Genomic DNA, 16,979 nt, shown 5'->3' on the forward strand with positions numbered 1-16,979 from the left:
TTTTACCTGTAAAACAGCAGGACACTGTTTCATGAGACCCGTGAAGGAAATAATACATTAACTGTAATAGCTATAAGCTAAATCAATTTTTCATATTAATGCTGAATGCTACCATGTAATCTACCTAGAATTTTCATAGAGGTAAAAATCAGTCCACTTTCTTACTTTTAGAAGATAGCTAGCAAAGGCTAAAGCTGCTCTTTAGATTGTCTCCTTTTTGTAGGATTCACTTTGGGGTTCTAGTCTTAATGACTTGGGAACCAGGCACCTGGGGAATCTGCTAAAGAGCCTTCACTGTTTCATCTGCTCTTCATTTCATCAGCTCTCAGCAGGTTGTCTGTTCCTGGTTAATACCATAAATTAGAGGGGGCTTTCCTGGCTGATTGCTGTAGGCTACATACCTTTGTCTAGCCCAGGAAAATGGGTGTCCAGAAGAAAAATGCCATACCCAAGGCTTCATATTCGCCTTGAGCCACACTTAAGGAAGCAAAATTGGTGTGTTTTAAGAGGGCTGTGTTACTTCTTTCTATTATTACTTATTAAAATTAGGAACCATGAAAAGGTTATCTGGTGATATACATTTGATAGAGAGCAAGGTACTAATTTATACTTTCACAAAGAAAATTATCCTCTCCTTTAACTATGTCTCTCTGCAGGGTGGCTCCCACTTGCCTGCAATTAGCAATACATCTCTTCCTGATGTAGTCTATAATCAAATTATCATAGGTGTGCTTCTGCAGCAGCAAACAGCCAACTACCAATTTATAAATCACCATGAGGAAGAAATGAGAAGTTTAGGAGGAGAAATGGAAATAGCAGAGACATGCAGCTGCCACAGTCCTAGGCGGAGACTCTCCCAGGCCTGTGTTCTCAGCTGGCAGCTCACCAAGCTGTGCAGAGAGCCACGTGTTCCCACTGGGATAATTGCTTTTTCTGCATGAGTCTCTTGTTGCTTCTCTCTTATGATCAAGTGTGTTTAAACTCCTGGCTGAATTCATGTTGGTTTTCAAATAGTATTGTAAAGTGTACCAGGAAACAAATGAAATTGGATCATGTTCTCTTATATGTATGTAGCCCAGGCAAATATGGGACGCCAATGGAGAGATACTAATTGCCTATTTTTGCTCTCAATTCCACTCCTAAGAGAGCAGTTGAAAGACCTGAAACAAGTTATGGCTTTTCTCCATGCAATGCTGTCCTTTTTATGTCACCAGGGAAATTTTTAGAATGGTCATTTGACTGCTTGCAATTTGTCATTCTCATATTTTCTTTACAATGCCTGTGTACTTGCCCCGGTATCCTTTTGTTATATGAATCCCAGGAACATTATTTACACTTCAAGTAGGCTGCAAAAGATGAAATAGCCTTCGCTTGAGAATGGACTAGTGAATAATTTGTAAAATCTAGGTAAATACTTTTTACAGTTTGATTGAAAGCTGACTAATCTGGGTCTAATTTTTTTATAGCCTTGAAGAAAAAAAATCTTATAAATATTAGTATACAATCTATTTTCCTTAGTTTCATTCATCTTGGGGTCCAGTGCTGTCATTTTGTGTTATGAGTCCATATTGGACTGGTCTTGAGTTAAAGACAAGTTTACCTGACAGCCTGTGGATGCACAGCGTGAAACTAGATCATATCTAATGAAGAGACTTGAGTGGGAAATAATTAAAACAATGCATTTCTCCTTCCTCCTTTTCCTTCTACTCCCCCTTCCCCTTTCTCTCTTTTAGGTCCCTGTGAACCAGAATGAAATAGGAAAAGTTATATTTTGGGGTAAAAAATTTTGGGAAAATGAATCAAGAATCAATTGCTTTTATAAAAAATACAAAGATCAAAAACACTTCAATAAACTTTGCTAACCAGGAAGAACTGTGATTTGGCTGAGGTTTATTGTTTATTTAATCTAAAATAAAACGTTTGCTTTGATAATTCAATATAAAATCATTTTGTCAAAAATACATAGAATTTTAAAATTTTGTGAGATTAGTGCAAATAAATAAATATTTGTACTAAGAAATATATATTTTTATAGAATATATAAAAACATTTCTCAGAATTTATTCTTACATTTAAGTGAAGTATTGGTGACTAGAGCAGTAAGTGTAAGTTGCTCTCTATCAATAATTTTTTATGGCAATGGTTTTGAATTGATTTATCAACAATTTACATTTTTATCTGGTAGCTAGCTACATTAAATTTTAGATCTTAAAGACAAACAACCACAAAATTATTAAAATATATGTTCAGAAATATAAATTGTCTAGATGCTATATTAAACTATAATTATAAAAATATGAAATTATTTAGTAAGAGATTTTTTTTAAGTATTCTTTTTGCACTACTTACCTGGGAATATAACAAAGAAATATTACAAAATAAGAAATACTATATTTTCTTATATATTGTATAAGATCTGAATTATATGAATTATTTACTTGATTATATTATTTTAGGTCACTATGATACTTTTGGGATTGATTAACCAATTCTTTGTCTATCATTTGTACAAAATAATTATGCTACTAGCAACGTTTTTTGCTTAATTAGAATGCAATAAAGCATGATTATTTTTGAAAAATAGGGTGGCATGCATCAGAAAATATGGATGCTTTAAGCTGAACTGCCTAGCATTAAAGGTTGATAATATTCTTGTAGCCAGATTGGAAAGTACTGGATATTACTTTACCTCCTCCTATTCTCTGCACCCTGCTCAAACAAGTTATTTTCTCTGGATTGTTATCAATTGTTAAATTGACACCAAACTTTAAAGAAATAAAAGCTGTTATTGTTGTGACTCTCCTTCGTATGTTTCTGTTAAAAGGAGTCCTTAGGGAACATCTAAAACTGTCCTGCAGCTGATTTCACCAAGGGGAATGTCTGGGGGCTGTGACTGGCCATCTGGGTTACCTGCATCTCATTGTCATTAAGAAGCCATGCCAGGCACTTCTGTAGTTCACAACAGCTTGCTCTCTGTTCTATAGGTCAAAGATTCAGGCAGAATTAAAAGCATTTCTATGAAGAAATAGTCTGCACAAGGAGAGTTAATGGTGAATTGTTTAAGGGTGGTACACTAGACTATAATTCAAAACCTCTCATCTCACTTACTTTGCAAAATAGTATGAAAACTCGAAGGGTGGTAAGGAATCAAGTATTTTTTCAGAGAAAATAATTTCTAAACTCAGGTACTTTAGGCAACCTCACTCTTCATGTTAATCCCACTTGTCAAGCCCATACTGCTGTAAATGAATATTTTCAAGTGTTTAATCTTTTGGAAAATTGTAAAAATTTAGTACTGCGAAATTTCTTATTGGTATGATGAGGCTTGTGTGTGTCTTATTTGTATTATTTGAAACATATTTCACTTTTAGCATTATAAATCAATATTCTATTATTCATTGTTTTGATGTATTTTTAAATGGTATTTCTAGTAAAGCACAGATTTTGCATGTAAAATCTATTAAATAAAATCAGATAAATTCTATGACAGTTTGATGGTTAGCAATTTTGAATCATCTTTGAAGCCCCTAATATAATTAGCGGTTTTGTTTTTGGTCTGTTGAATTCAAGTCACATTAGGTTAATGTAATTAAAAGCAGAAAAGAATTTGTGTAGCCAAACTAGTTAATTAGCTCCAGTCTGTTTAGTGTGTTAACCTAGAGGTGTATGGATAACATTGTGGGGGTGATGTCTGAAAAAAAAAAAATTCCTGTGTAACAGATACTGCAAATCATCTGACTTGCTTTAGGGTAGAAAATGAAGACATCTCAAAGAGTTCATTTTAAGTTCATCTTTATTTCTGATTGTGATCACTGATTTCAGGGTAAACTGTATACTCTACAGCATAACCCAATCAAAAACTTACTGAATTTATGTTTTATAAGGTAACTGAACAAAAAAAAACTTTACTAAATTTACTTTTTTAAAGGCAGCATATTTCTTTGTGTGCAAACGTAATTTTTTTTTCTGGTATTCTGGAAATAAGAATACCGATGCTAGTTTTTCTGTGCTAACCAGAGATATAAAATGGTTCTCTTCACTTTTGGTAGAAAAGCTAAGTCTTAAAGCTGATTATTCTCTGTAATTATTCCATAAACAATTCAGTAAAGGAGATGAAGGCAGGATTTCCTACTGCTTAGAGAGGTCTTTACCCCTAAGAAAAGTAGTCATTTCTAGTTTTTTACAGGAAAATTCCTGGTATGTAAAAATCATATATATTAAAAACATCAAGAATTTCTACATCTTGATGTCTCTAAAACATTCTTTTAAACCTGAGACTGTTACAGAGAAACATATAAAGTTTAAAGATATTTGAAACTTTAAAATTCTTTATCTCCTTCTCCTCTCTCCTCTGTCTCTTTCCCAAAAAGGAGCAAGACCAGTGGGACATTTTTTTGTTTTGTTTTGCTTTCATCGAGTATGTATGTAGCTGAGGCCCCTCTTGAAGCACTGTCTAGAGCTTATGGAAATGTGGGCTTCTAATGTGGTTACCATTGTGGGCTGGTAAGGTATATATGGTAATGAGGAAGGAAGACCTCTGCCTTGAATTTTTGACATAGGATAAATGCAAGCATATTGTCTGAAAGTTTAACATGTTCTGCTTCTCCACTACCCGGATTATGTTAATTGAAGGAGTGCTGCAGCAGTTCAGTGTTTAACATTGTGTCTGTTCATTACACAAACTAGTTTTTGATAGGTTTACAATTTGACTGTCAAATCCAGCTGCAGGAAGACACCTGCCAAGAAATATTTCAGCTTGTTTTAAATAGTGCTATTTTCACATTTGTAGTGTTTTGTTTGTGTTAGACATATTTGTCTTCCCTCTGTAGACATAGAAAATGTTAATTTGTGGCTTACATAGGGGCACCAGAGTTAAGAATGTATAAAGTCACCCTAAATTTACAATGAATATTTTTATATGACTCAACATAAAATGTTGATTGTTAATAGTAGGCATTGCTTGAAAGCTGATATGTTATATTTGATCAAAGTCATAATACTGTGTTTTTGTTTTTTTTTTTTGCTGTTTTTTGGTTTATTGAAATGAACAGCCCACCACGTATTCCATATTTGTGACCAATGAGAATAGAATTATGGCTTTTTAAGCTCCATTTCAATGTAGTCATTGGCATAATGTCAAAATTAATTTGGATTTACGGAAAAACTGTCATTTTTCTTCTATTCTTTAAGTTCTCCATTTGCCCTACTTCATCGTTTGTTCTTTCACCTTTACCAGTTTCTGGCTGTATCATCCCTGAGGTAGTCAGTTTCTTCCAAGCAGTGAGGGTTATTTTTCCATTTTGAAACATCTACTTTGGGATCCTTAAACATTATTGTCAGTGAATAAGGAACAGAATGTTGTTGTATACTATAATGAAATTGGTTTATTGATGAGGTGGGGAATTTATGGGGGAGAGTATTTATATGAATCTGGGAAATCTCAGCAGTTTTTCCTCAAATACAATAAGTATTATTTGTATTATCTAATTTTATCCCTTCCTTCCTTTTGTCATTTCAATCAAGCATTTATTCTTAGTCCGGATCTGGGTCTTTGGAACAAAGTTTCTCAATCTCTGCACTATTGACAGTCAGATAATTCTTTGATACATATCTCTGGCCTCTACTTATTAAATACCAGTAGCACCACTCCCGCTCCCACACACCCTTTAATCCCCCAACTCCACACCAAGTTCTGACAACAAAATATGTCTGCAGACATTGCCAGATATCTCCTGGGACAGGGAGGGTGATTGCCTCCATTGAGAACCACTGCTTTGGAGGAGATAATAATGCTCTATAAAGACTGAATTTTACTTGTTTCTAAGTCTTATGCTGTGTGGATGCAAATATATATTTTCCTGATGAAATCAATGGAAATTGCTTTAGTAATTACAGTCATGCATTGCTTAATGACAGGGATAGGTTTTGACAAATTCGTCGTTAGGTGATTTTATTGTTGTGCAACCATTGTAGAATATACTTATACAAACCTAGATGGTATAGCCTGCTATACACCTAGGCTATATGGTGTAACTAATTCTCCCTAGGCCACAAACCTGTACAGTATGTTACTGTATTGAATACGGTAGGCAGTTTATCACCATGGCAATTATTTGTGTATCCAAATATATCTAAATGTAGAAAAGGTGAAACACTGGGAAAGGATCTTACAATGACCACAACATCACTAGGAATTTTTCAGCTCCATTATAATCTTATGGGACCATCATTAAATATAAGGTTCATCCTTAACCAAAATGTTATTATGTGACCTATAATTGTAATTTTAATAAAAAGCTTCTGGATTTAGCCTAACAAAGGAATATTGTTTTTGATAAGAAAGAACAAAAACAATATTGAATCATTAAGTGCATATGTGTAATGCATAATTATAATAATAATGTGCAGGCATTTTTCTTTTCTTTTTTTTATTGTACTTTAGGTTCTGGGGTACATGTGCAAAACATGCAGGATTTTTGCATATGTACACACATGGCAATGTGGTTTGCTGCCTCCATCCCCCCGTCACCTACATCTGGCATTTCTCCCCATGTTATCCCTCCCTGACCTCTCCACCCACCCCGCCGCTGTCACTCCTCTAGCCCCCACCAACAGACCCCAGTGTGTGATGCTCCCCTCCTTGTGTCCATGTGTTCTGATTGTTCAACACCTGCCTGTGAGTGAACCTGTCTGGACCTGGACTTTTTTTGGTTGGTAGACTATTAAATGCTGCCTCAACTTCAGCCCTTGTTGTTGGTCTGTTCAAGGTTGCAACTTCTTCCTGGTTTAGGCTTGGGAAGGTACAAATGTCCAGGAATTTATCCATATCTTCCAGGTTTACTGGTTTTTGTGCATAGAGTTGTTTGTAGTAATCTCTGATGGTAGTTTGTATTTCTGTGAAGTCAGTGGAGATAGCCCCTTTATCATTTTTCATTGCATCTATTTGATTCTTCTCCTTTTTCTTTTTTATTAATCTGGCTAGTGGTCTGTCTATTTTGTTGATCTTTTAAAAAAACCAGCTCCTAGATTTATTGAAGGATTTTTTCGTGCCTCTGTCTCCTTCAGTTCTGCTCTGATCTTAGTTATTTCTTGTCTTCTCCTAGCTTTTGAGTTTTTTTTTTTTGATCTTGCTCCTCTAGCTCTTTTAATTTTGACGATAGGGTGTCGATTTTAGATCTTTCCTCGCTTCTCTGGTGGGCATTTATTGCTGTAATTTTCTCTCTAGACGCTGCTTTAAATGTATCCCAGAGATTCTAGTATGTTGTGTCTTCGTTCTTGTTGGTTTCAAAGAACATCTTTATTTCTGCCTTCATTTCATTGTTTATCCAGTCGACATTCAGGAGCCAGTTGTTCAGTTACTATGTAAGTTGTGAGATTCTGAGTTAGTTTCTTAATTATGAGTTCTAATTTGATTGCACTGTGGTCTGAAAGACTGTTTGTTATGATTTCTGTTCTTTTGTATTTGCTGAGGAGTAATTTGCTTCCAATTATGTGGTTAGTTTTAAAGTAGGTGCCATGAGGTGCTGCGAAGAATGTATATTCTGTGGATTTGGGGTGGAGATTTCTGTAGATGTCTATTAGGTCCACTTGGTCTAGATCTGAGTTCAAGTCCTGGATATCCTTGTTAATTTTCTGTCTCGTTGATCTGTCTAATATTGACAGTGGAATATTAAAGTCTCCCACTATTATTGTGTGGTAGTCTAAGTCTTTTTGTAGGTCATTAAGAACTTGCTTTATGTACCTTGGTGCTCCTGTATTGGTAGTGTATATATTTAGGATCCTTAGTTCTTGATGCATTGATCCTTTTACCATTATGTAATGCCCTTGTCTCGTTTGATCTTTGTTGGTTTAAAGTCCACTTTATCAGAGACAAGGATTCCAACTCCTGCTTTGTTTTTTGCTCTCCATTTGCTTGATAAATCTTCCTCCATCCCTTTATTTTGAGCCTATGTGTGACCTTGCATGTGAGATGGGTTTCCTGAATACAGCACACTGATGGGTTTTGACTTTTTATCCAACTTGCCAGTCTGTGTCTTTTGATTGGGACATTTAGTCCATTTATATTTAAGGTTAATATTATTATGTGTGAATTTGATCCTGCCATTTTGATGCCAGCTGTATGTTTTGCCTGTTAATTGACACATTTTCTTCATTGTGTCGATAGTCTTTACCATTTGGTATGTTCTTGGAGTGGTTGGTACTGATTATTCCTTTCCTTGTTTAGTGCTTCTTTCAGGAGCTCTTAAAAGGCAGGCCTGGTGGTGACAAAAATCTCTCAACAATTGCTTGTTTATAAAGGATTTTCTTTCTCCACTTATGAAGCTTAGTTTGGCTGGATATGAAAGCTCTTTTCTTTAAGGATGTTGAATATTGGCCCCCACTCTCTTCTGGCTTGTAGGGTTTCTGCAGAGAGATCTGCTGTGAATCTGATGGGCATCCCTTTGTGGGTAACTGGACCTTTCTCTCTGGCTGCCCTCAGCATTTTTTCCTTCATTTCAACCCTGCTGAATCTGACGATTATGTACCTTGGGGTTGCTCTTCTTGAGGAATATCTTTGTGGTGTTCTCTGTATTTCCTGGACTTGAATGTTGGCCTCCTTTGCTAAATTAGGGAAGTTCTCCTAGATAATATACTGAAGAGTGTTTTCCAGCTTGGATTCATTTTCTTTGTCAGATTCAGGTACACCTATCAAACGTAGATTAGGTCTTTTCACATAATCCCATATTTCTTGGAGGTTTTGTTCATTCCTTTTCACTCTTTTTTCTCTATTCTTGCCTTCTCGTTTTATTTCATTGAGTTGATCTTCAATCTCTGATATCCTTTCTTCTGCCTGGTTGATTTGGCTATTGAAACTTGTGTATGCTTCATGAAATTCTCATGCTGTGTTTTTCAGCTCCATCAAGTCGTTTATATTCTTCTCCAAGCTGTTTATTCTAGTTAGCATCTTATCTAACCTTTTTTCTGGAGTCTTAGTTTCTTTGCATTGGGTTAGCACATCATGTTCTTTTAGCTCTGAGAAATTTGTTATTACCCACCTTCTGAAGCCTGTTTCAATTCATCAGATTCATTCTCCATCCATCTTTGATCCCTAGCTGGTGAGGAGTTGTGATCCCTTGGAGGAGGAGAGGCATTCTGGGTTTTGTTGTTTTCATCCTTTTTGCACTGGTTTCTTCCCATCTTTGTGGCTTATCTACCTGTGGTCTTTGTAGTTGGTGACTTTCAGATGGGGTCTCTGAGTGGACATCCTTTTTGTTGATGTTGAAGCTATTTCTTTCTGTTTCTTAGTTTTCCTTCTAACAGTAATGCCCCTCTGCTGCAGGACCACTGGAGGTCCACTCCCGACCTCACTCACCTGGGGATCACTCATGGGGACTGCAGAACAGCAAGGGCTGCAGAACAGCAAGGATTGCCCCCAGTTTCTTCCTCTGCTATCCTTGTCCCAGAAGAGTACCCGCCAGATGTTGGCCTAAGCTTTCCTTTATGAGGTGTCTCTTTGGGTATACGGGGATCAGGGAGTTGCTTGAGGAGACAGTCTGTCCCTTGTAGAAGCTCAAATGCTGTGCTGGGAGCTCCATTGTTCCATGCAGAGCTGCTGGGCAGGTACCTTTAAATCTGCTGCAGCTGAACTCACAACTGCCTCTTTTCCCAGGTGCTCTATCCTAGGAAGGTAGGCTTTATTTATAAGTTCCTATCCTGCTGCTGCCTTTTCTCATAGATGCCCTGCCCCGCACAGAGTAGTCTAGTCACAGTCTGCCAGCAGAGGTGTTGCTGAGCTACTGCAGGCTCTGCCCAGCTGCTGGGTGAACTGCCTCGGTAGTGGCGGACTGCCTGGGTAGTGGGGGACACTCTTCCCTACACTGAGCTGGAACGTCCTGGGTCCAGCTGCGCTTGCTGTGAAACTCTCAATCCAGAGTGTTTCAGATTGCTTGTTTTGTTGGGGTGGTACCCGATGAGCCAGATCGCCTGGCTCCCTGTCTCAGCCCCCTCCCTTTCAGTTGAATGGGCGGCTCTGCCTCCCAGGCCTTCAGGGCGCCAGTCGAAATGGCTGGCCGCCCAGACTTACGTGAGTTTCTGTGCACCCACCTGGCACCAGCTGAAACCGCCATGCTGAAGACTCTTGGCGCTTTTCGGCTCGAAATCTCCTGGTCTGTGTGCAGTGAAAACTTGTTTGGAAGTGCAGTGAACACTCACCCTCTGTGCTGTTCTCGCTGGGAACTGCACTCCAGAGCTGTTCCTATTTGGTCATCTTGGATCCTTCCCCTGTGCAGGCATTTTTCTAAGTGCTTTATATCATATATTTTGTAATCTTCCTAACTAATATCCTTAGAGTTAGATATTAATAGGATTCCCATTTTAGAGTTAAAGTGATACAGAGGAAGTGATATTTTGACTAAAGTTACACATACATAATAAAAGGTAGTCTGACTCCAGAGCCCATGCTCATTTTGCTCTCCTAAGCACAGATATCTAAATATTTATCTAGGATTTATAAATCTTTTTTAAAAAATTTAAATTTTTGTGTATGTTTTGTTGTCGTTGGGTGTCACCTAGATAATGTTGGTAAAGCAGACTGAGTAGAAAAACAAAGGTACAATTTAGTTGACCTTGTTTAGTCGTTGGTGATTAATATCGGATATTGTTACAAAAAGTGCATTTTTCTCATTAAAAGTGTTTTGCAAGTTTAATGTTTTTTTCAGGACTTGATTTGTTTTATATTTTTGCATTGATATTGAAGTTTTATGTATGTGAACACTGCGTAACCATATGCTTTTTAGTCATATCATGTTACTAATGAAAACAGCTTTCCATGATGCTTGATTTATCCAATAACATTTCTTGTAGGAAAATTTTACAGAGTAAACAAACTCAAGGTTTGTTTATTTACAAAGAATAGAGAAAGTATTTGTAAAATGCCTGATAGGTGACTTTCAATTTACACAGTCAATGTGATTTAGTTGTAAAAGGTGGCTGTAAAATAAATTTTTATTGAAAAGAAACAGTTTTTCTATTTATATTCAATACCAAAAACATGGATATGTGCTCCCAAAGCATAGGTCTGATAGATTGAGTTATACCGTGTTTTCAGGGTTCAGCTAAGTGTAATATATAATTGGAGCTATAGTAATAGGGTGTATACCACAAATTCCTTAGGCGTTTATAGCTCTCCTTGAATTTTGATTTACCTCAACTATTGTTTCCTTCCATTCATCTCGAAATTTGAATTTTTCCACGTCTGTGACTCTCCTGGCAGTACCCTCATTATTCTTGTTAACTAAATCCCCCTCCTTCTCCATTTGTATGGATTCTTTCAACATATAATAGCATTGGGCTGTAATATATAATGTTAATTGGTGCCCCACATGTGCATAAGCAAGTTGATTTAAAATTCTACATTCCAAAGTATTTAAGATTTGTAAGCGTAAATTAGTACTATATTATACTGAAGCTGTAGAAAGAAACCTATGCTGTTGCAAATTATTTATGTTATTGTCCTTTGACTCACAACTTTTCTATATATTGAATATGTCTTAAAATTATCCTTAAAGCTTTACATTTTATAGGTGACAACATATTTAACACTCACTTTTAAAACAAAGAGAATGTTAAAAGCATGTGTTTTCTCTTATTTTGGTGTATCTTTTATTTATTATTGTATAATTCTTTCAGCAATAAACTTGGCTTGTAAATATATAGCGACTTCAAGGTTAGATTCTGTGGCATAAGAGGAGGCTCAATGTGCTAGCCAAAGTTGTAGAATTAATAAAGAAACATCTAGCTACACCTCAACTAACTTAACTTCCATTTCAGATATTGGATTGTTCAACTTTCTTTTTTCTTTTCTTTTCTTTTTTATCTTTTTTTTTTTTTTTTTTTTTGAGCTTGGGTCTTGCTCTGTCACCCAGGCTGGAGGGCAGTGGCACAGTCTCAGCTCACTGCAGCCTCCACCTCCAAGGTTCAAGCAATTATTCTGCCTCAGCCTCTCAAGTAGCTGGGACTACAGGCGTGTGCCACCATGCCTGGCTAATTTTTGTATTTTTAGAAGAGATGGGATTTCACCATATTGACCAGGCTGGTCTCAAATTCCCAACCTCATGACCCACCTGCCTCAGCCTCCCAAAGTCCCGGGATTTCAGGCGTGAGCCACCACACCTGGCCGTCCCTTTTTCTTGTAGTAATTTTGTTTCCTTAAGATTTCTGGAAATGTTTATGCGAGTGTTCCAAAATCAGTGCATGAAAGGTTACAAAAGTTCTTCTTAGAAGATCTTGGTAAGATGATACTCAAATTGTTCTGGACTTCAAAAACTCAAGTTTTTAAACTCAAGTTTATTAAACAGTAATTAAGATAATAGGGATGTGGGGCTGTGCATTTATTTTTCATTTGTATAACTCTTGTAGCCAAAGACACGTATCTTAAAGTCTTCATCTTGTTCCAACTTGTTATGTGACATTGCACAAGTCACTTTCCTCCCACAAAATTTTTACTATTTACAAGGCATTGTAGCAGGGCTCTCAAGAGGAATTAGATATGCTTCTCTGCCTCAATGTTCATAGTAAGGTCAGGGAGACTGACATTTAAAAGCATAGTTAAAACATATTGTTACAATGGACATACCAGAGGTTTGTGGGAGGAGAGGTTATATTTTTCTGAGCCACTGTTCCCTTTAGTGAAAAACGAGGTTATTTTAACACTTCCCCAAACAGTCTCACAGCAGGGTTATGATAAATACAGAAATTTAAATGATATATTTATACTAAAAGGACTTTATAAAGCATAGGATCATTAGTTATGTAAACTAATAGCCTTAAGTTGGGTATACATTTGAGAATCCTACTTCGATACCTCCTCAGGAAATAACTGCACATATGAGAAAAGATGTATATAAAAGGATGCTGATTTCAATACTGTTCATAAGAGGAAAGAATGACATATCTAAATTAGCTAGCAGTAATATCTTAAATATCTATCAGCAGGGGAATAGTTAAATAAAATATAATAAACCTAAATGTTAGAATTGTAGGTAGCCATGGAAATTGAGGCTGAGGATCTATGTAAAATTTCTTGAGCATTTAAAATATAAAAATGCCTCATACTGTTGAAAATGCAGCTTACAAAACAGCGTATATCACATTATTCTACTTTAGGAAAATTATGTGTATGTATATATGTTTATATGTGTATACATATATATAAACATATTCACTGTATGTGTGTCTGTGTATATGCATATGTGTATGTGAGTGTGTATGTATACACACACAGAATTAAAAGAAGAATGTTCAAAAGTACTGATGGCAATTTACGTGCATTTTTTGTGTGACATTTATTTGCTTTATATTTTTCTATTTGAAAATTTAAGTATGTATGAAATAATAAAATGATTTTTAACATATAACTGTAATAAACTTTTATAGAAATGTTTTAAATTGGATAATAGGCTAACAATAGTAGTTTACATTCAACAACAATATTTTGAGTGACTACTATGTGTAGGCATTATTCTGTGTATGAGGATAGAATGATGAATGATGCAGAGAAAAATCCCTGGATAGTAATCTGGAGCAGAATGATCATTTCTTTATGATACTATTGAAAAAAAAATCAAGTTCAAAACTAACAAAAGTTAAAACTTGTGTTAATGTTTTGTTTGATCTAATAGGTAAAGACTTGGCCAGAATACCTAGTTAGGATGCCTAGATTAAAATAAAGCCATTTAGGCTTTCAAAGAAGTGAGGCATCCAAAACCTTACCTTTACAAAGTAGTCATTTCAATGAACTCCATAATGTATTATGAAAAAATGTGCTTGAATATTCCCCCCATCCTCCCTCCCTCCCTCCCTCCCTCCCTTCCTGCCTGCCTGCCTGCCTACCTTCCTGCCTGCCTGCCTTCCTTCCTTCCTTCCTTCCTTCCTTCCTTCCTTCCTTCTTCCTTCTTCCTTTACCTAGTTGGTAACTATGAGGTCTAAACCTCTATGAATAAACATTCTGGAAATTTTCCCTAATAAAACCTTTCTAAGATCAGGTCATTATACATATTCATAGGTAAGTGAACTCAACTCTGAACCAAAAGCATGTTAAATTAAGGACGGGCCAATCTTAATTAATGTCGACATCTTGTACTGTATGTCTGCTTACATTTAAAATTAATTTTTATTCAATTAATTATATGTTCAAGAGTGTACTCAAATGTGACTTTACAGATGATGTATTGGGACCTGTTCAGTCTCTGCCTCCTAAGTCCCCAAGAAACAGCTTGGGTGGTAGCAGCATCATGTTTTTAAGGAAATGACAGGTTCTACTGTGTTTTGGCAATGAAGATACATTCCTTTAAAGCAACTCTGGGAAATCAAGTTATTAGAGACAGTTTAATTAATTCATATAATGCTAGAATACATTTTCTTAAAATCACTTAGAGCTAATACATATTTCTATATTAATTATAGTCATATGGTATTAATAATTTTCTTTTTCCTCTTGCTAACCAAATTATTCAAGCAATTTTTTTGTGGTTTTCACTTAAATAAATAATATGAAATAGCTTGGTCGATTGGGCAACAAGTTTCTAGCTATACAGAATATAATAACTGTCCACGAAATGTAAGTAAGGATAAACATTTTTGCTTCTTTTATATTGTACATTTAGAGTCAATTCTCTTGAAGGTTACTACCTAAAAATTGCAAATACTACACATCAGCTGTTTGATATAATTACACTTTTATTTATATGCTTAGAAAGTAGTCTTCACTTATGAAGACCTCTGTCATGTAAACATAGCTGAAGCAATTTTAATAGTATTAATGTGAGACTTTTTTTTTAAGATACGAGGAGGAAAGCTCATGATCACTTACACCCGTAAAAGTGACGCTGGCAAATATGTTTGTGTTGGTACCAATATGGTTGGGGAACGTGAGAGTGAAGTAGCAGAGCTAACTGTTTTAGGTAAGTGTAATTTTATTTCATTTTCTTACTGAAAAATATATCTCTTATCACTTTGTATCTGTATACAAGGGAGAAAGAAATATTGGTAAGCCAAATATTTTTGGGAGGTTGGATAGAAAGAGGAGAGAAGAAACCAGAAAAGCAGTCTGAGATAAAATAGCCGAAGATATGGGTGAAGGGCTAGGAGGAATCACTAGACCTAGGGAGAAGCTTCTAGAAAGAGGGAACTCTGTGGAATAATTTCCTCACTATTAATTTAAATTAAAAATATGCTCTTACTAAACTCCTAAAGTGTTTTTCACCTGGTTCATTTTAAAATTTTACCTTGAGACGGCTCTTTCTAATTTTAGAGAGACCATCATTTGTGAAGAGACCCAGTAACTTGGCAGTAACTGTGGATGACAGTGCAGAATTTAAATGTGAGGCCCGAGGTGACCCAGTGCCTACAGTACGATGGAGGAAAGATGATGGAGAGCTGCCCAAGTCCAGGTACAAATCAGAGTTTCATGATGTGATTTATCAACTCAGCATCTCTACGTTTCTCATCACATCCTCTCCACATCCAGGCCATTAGAATAGTCCACTCTAGAATCCTCGATCAGGAGCCAGATACAATACTAGAGATAATTAGCACCGGGAGGTTGCCATCCTGATTTATCTGAGGCTTTCAGAGAACTGTGCATTCATGACCCTCGGTTGCACAGGGAACACTTGTAAAATGTGATATTCTTTAATATCACAGGTTTGTCTTCTGTTTAACCAGATGACAGTTCACACTAATTTTTGTATGGTAGAGGCAGGAAAGGGAAGAAAGATAGATACAGCATTACCGACATATCTATGAGCCACTTAAAAATCAGGCTTCCTTTCCCTCAGCTATAGTATCACCAGGGAAGGGTAGGAGAGGTCAGAGTTTCTTGACATCTGTCAAGTCCTTAAATTGGCTAGGAGCAGAGATGCATGAATCAGGGAGCCTTAGGGAATGAGGCAATAAAGTAAAGGCTTTCAGGTATTGTCAGTGGGCTGTCTTCTCCAGTATGTTCATTCATTCAGCAAACATGTGTTGAGCCTTCTCTCTAGGTGTTGGGATTACAGTATTGGTTTCGACATAGTTTCTGCTCTCAAGGAGCTCACAAAAGGAAATGTACTGTTAGACACAGAATGACATTATCAAGCTGATATGGTTTGCTGTGTGTTCCCACTGAAATCTCACCTTGAATCATGAGATTCATGTGTTAAGAGTGGAATCAGGTGGAGACAACTGAATCATAGGAGTGGTTTCCCCCATGCTGTTCTTGTGATAGTGAGTGAGTTCTCACAAGATCTGATGGTTTTATAAGTATCTGGCCTTTCCCCTGCTGGCACTCATCCTCTCTCCTGTCGCCCTGTGAAGAGGTGCCTTCTGCCATGACTGTAAGTTTCCTGAGGTCTCCCCAGCCATATGGAACTGTGAGTCAATTAAACCTCTTTCCTTTATAAATTACCCAGTCTTGGATATTCTTCATAGCAGTGTGAGAATGGACTAATACACAAGCCCTTTTGTCACATAAAGGTAAACCTGTGCCAGCTCAGAAGGGGAAGTTTGGGAGAGAGTTCTCAAAGAAACATGACACATAAGTAATGCCTTGAAAAATATGTATCAATCTGATAAGCAAGGAAGAAGAGAAGAGTATTCCAGGAAATAGGTCATCACAACATAAACACAAAGCTGAGAAGTAATGTCATGTATTTTGAGTGGCATAAAGCTTAGCATGGCTTGGGCATAGGATTTATGATTAGAAGTATGAGATACCAGGTTGAAACCAAGAGGGGCTTTGTATAATAAAGAATTTCTAATGATATTGTATGCACAGTGGTGAGCCAAGATTGTTAGTATAAATAGGTTTACTCTTTCAAAAAATTAATTTTGTTGGCTGGGCACAGTGGCACATGCCCATAATCCCAGCACTTTGGGAGGCTGAGGCAGGTGGATCACCTGAGGTCAGGAGTTTGAGAGCAGCCTGGCCAACATGGTGAAAACTCATCTCTACTAAAATACAA

General features: G+C 36.5%; 1 protein-coding gene across 6 annotated transcripts in view; it reads left to right on the forward strand.

Moving 5' to 3' along the window:
• Positions 1–16,979, forward strand: part of ROBO1 (roundabout guidance receptor 1) — a 1,127,367-nt gene that overhangs the window by 999,838 nt on the left and 110,550 nt on the right. For all 6 annotated transcript variants that reach the window (XM_064380017.1, XM_064380018.1, XM_064380019.1 and 3 more), the window contains 2 exons: positions 14,819–14,939; positions 15,290–15,428. In XM_064380017.1, coding sequence (XP_064236087.1) covers positions 14,819–14,939; positions 15,290–15,428 — 260 coding nt within the window. The remainder of the gene's footprint in view (positions 1–14,818; positions 14,940–15,289; positions 15,429–16,979) is intronic.

The sequence above is a fragment of the Aotus nancymaae genome, unplaced genomic scaffold, assembly GCF_030222135.1.
Source record: "Aotus nancymaae isolate 86718 unplaced genomic scaffold, 86718_ANA_hifiasm-v0.15.2.pri h1tg000022l_1, whole genome shotgun sequence".
NCBI lineage: Eukaryota > Metazoa > Chordata > Mammalia > Primates > Aotidae > Aotus > Aotus nancymaae.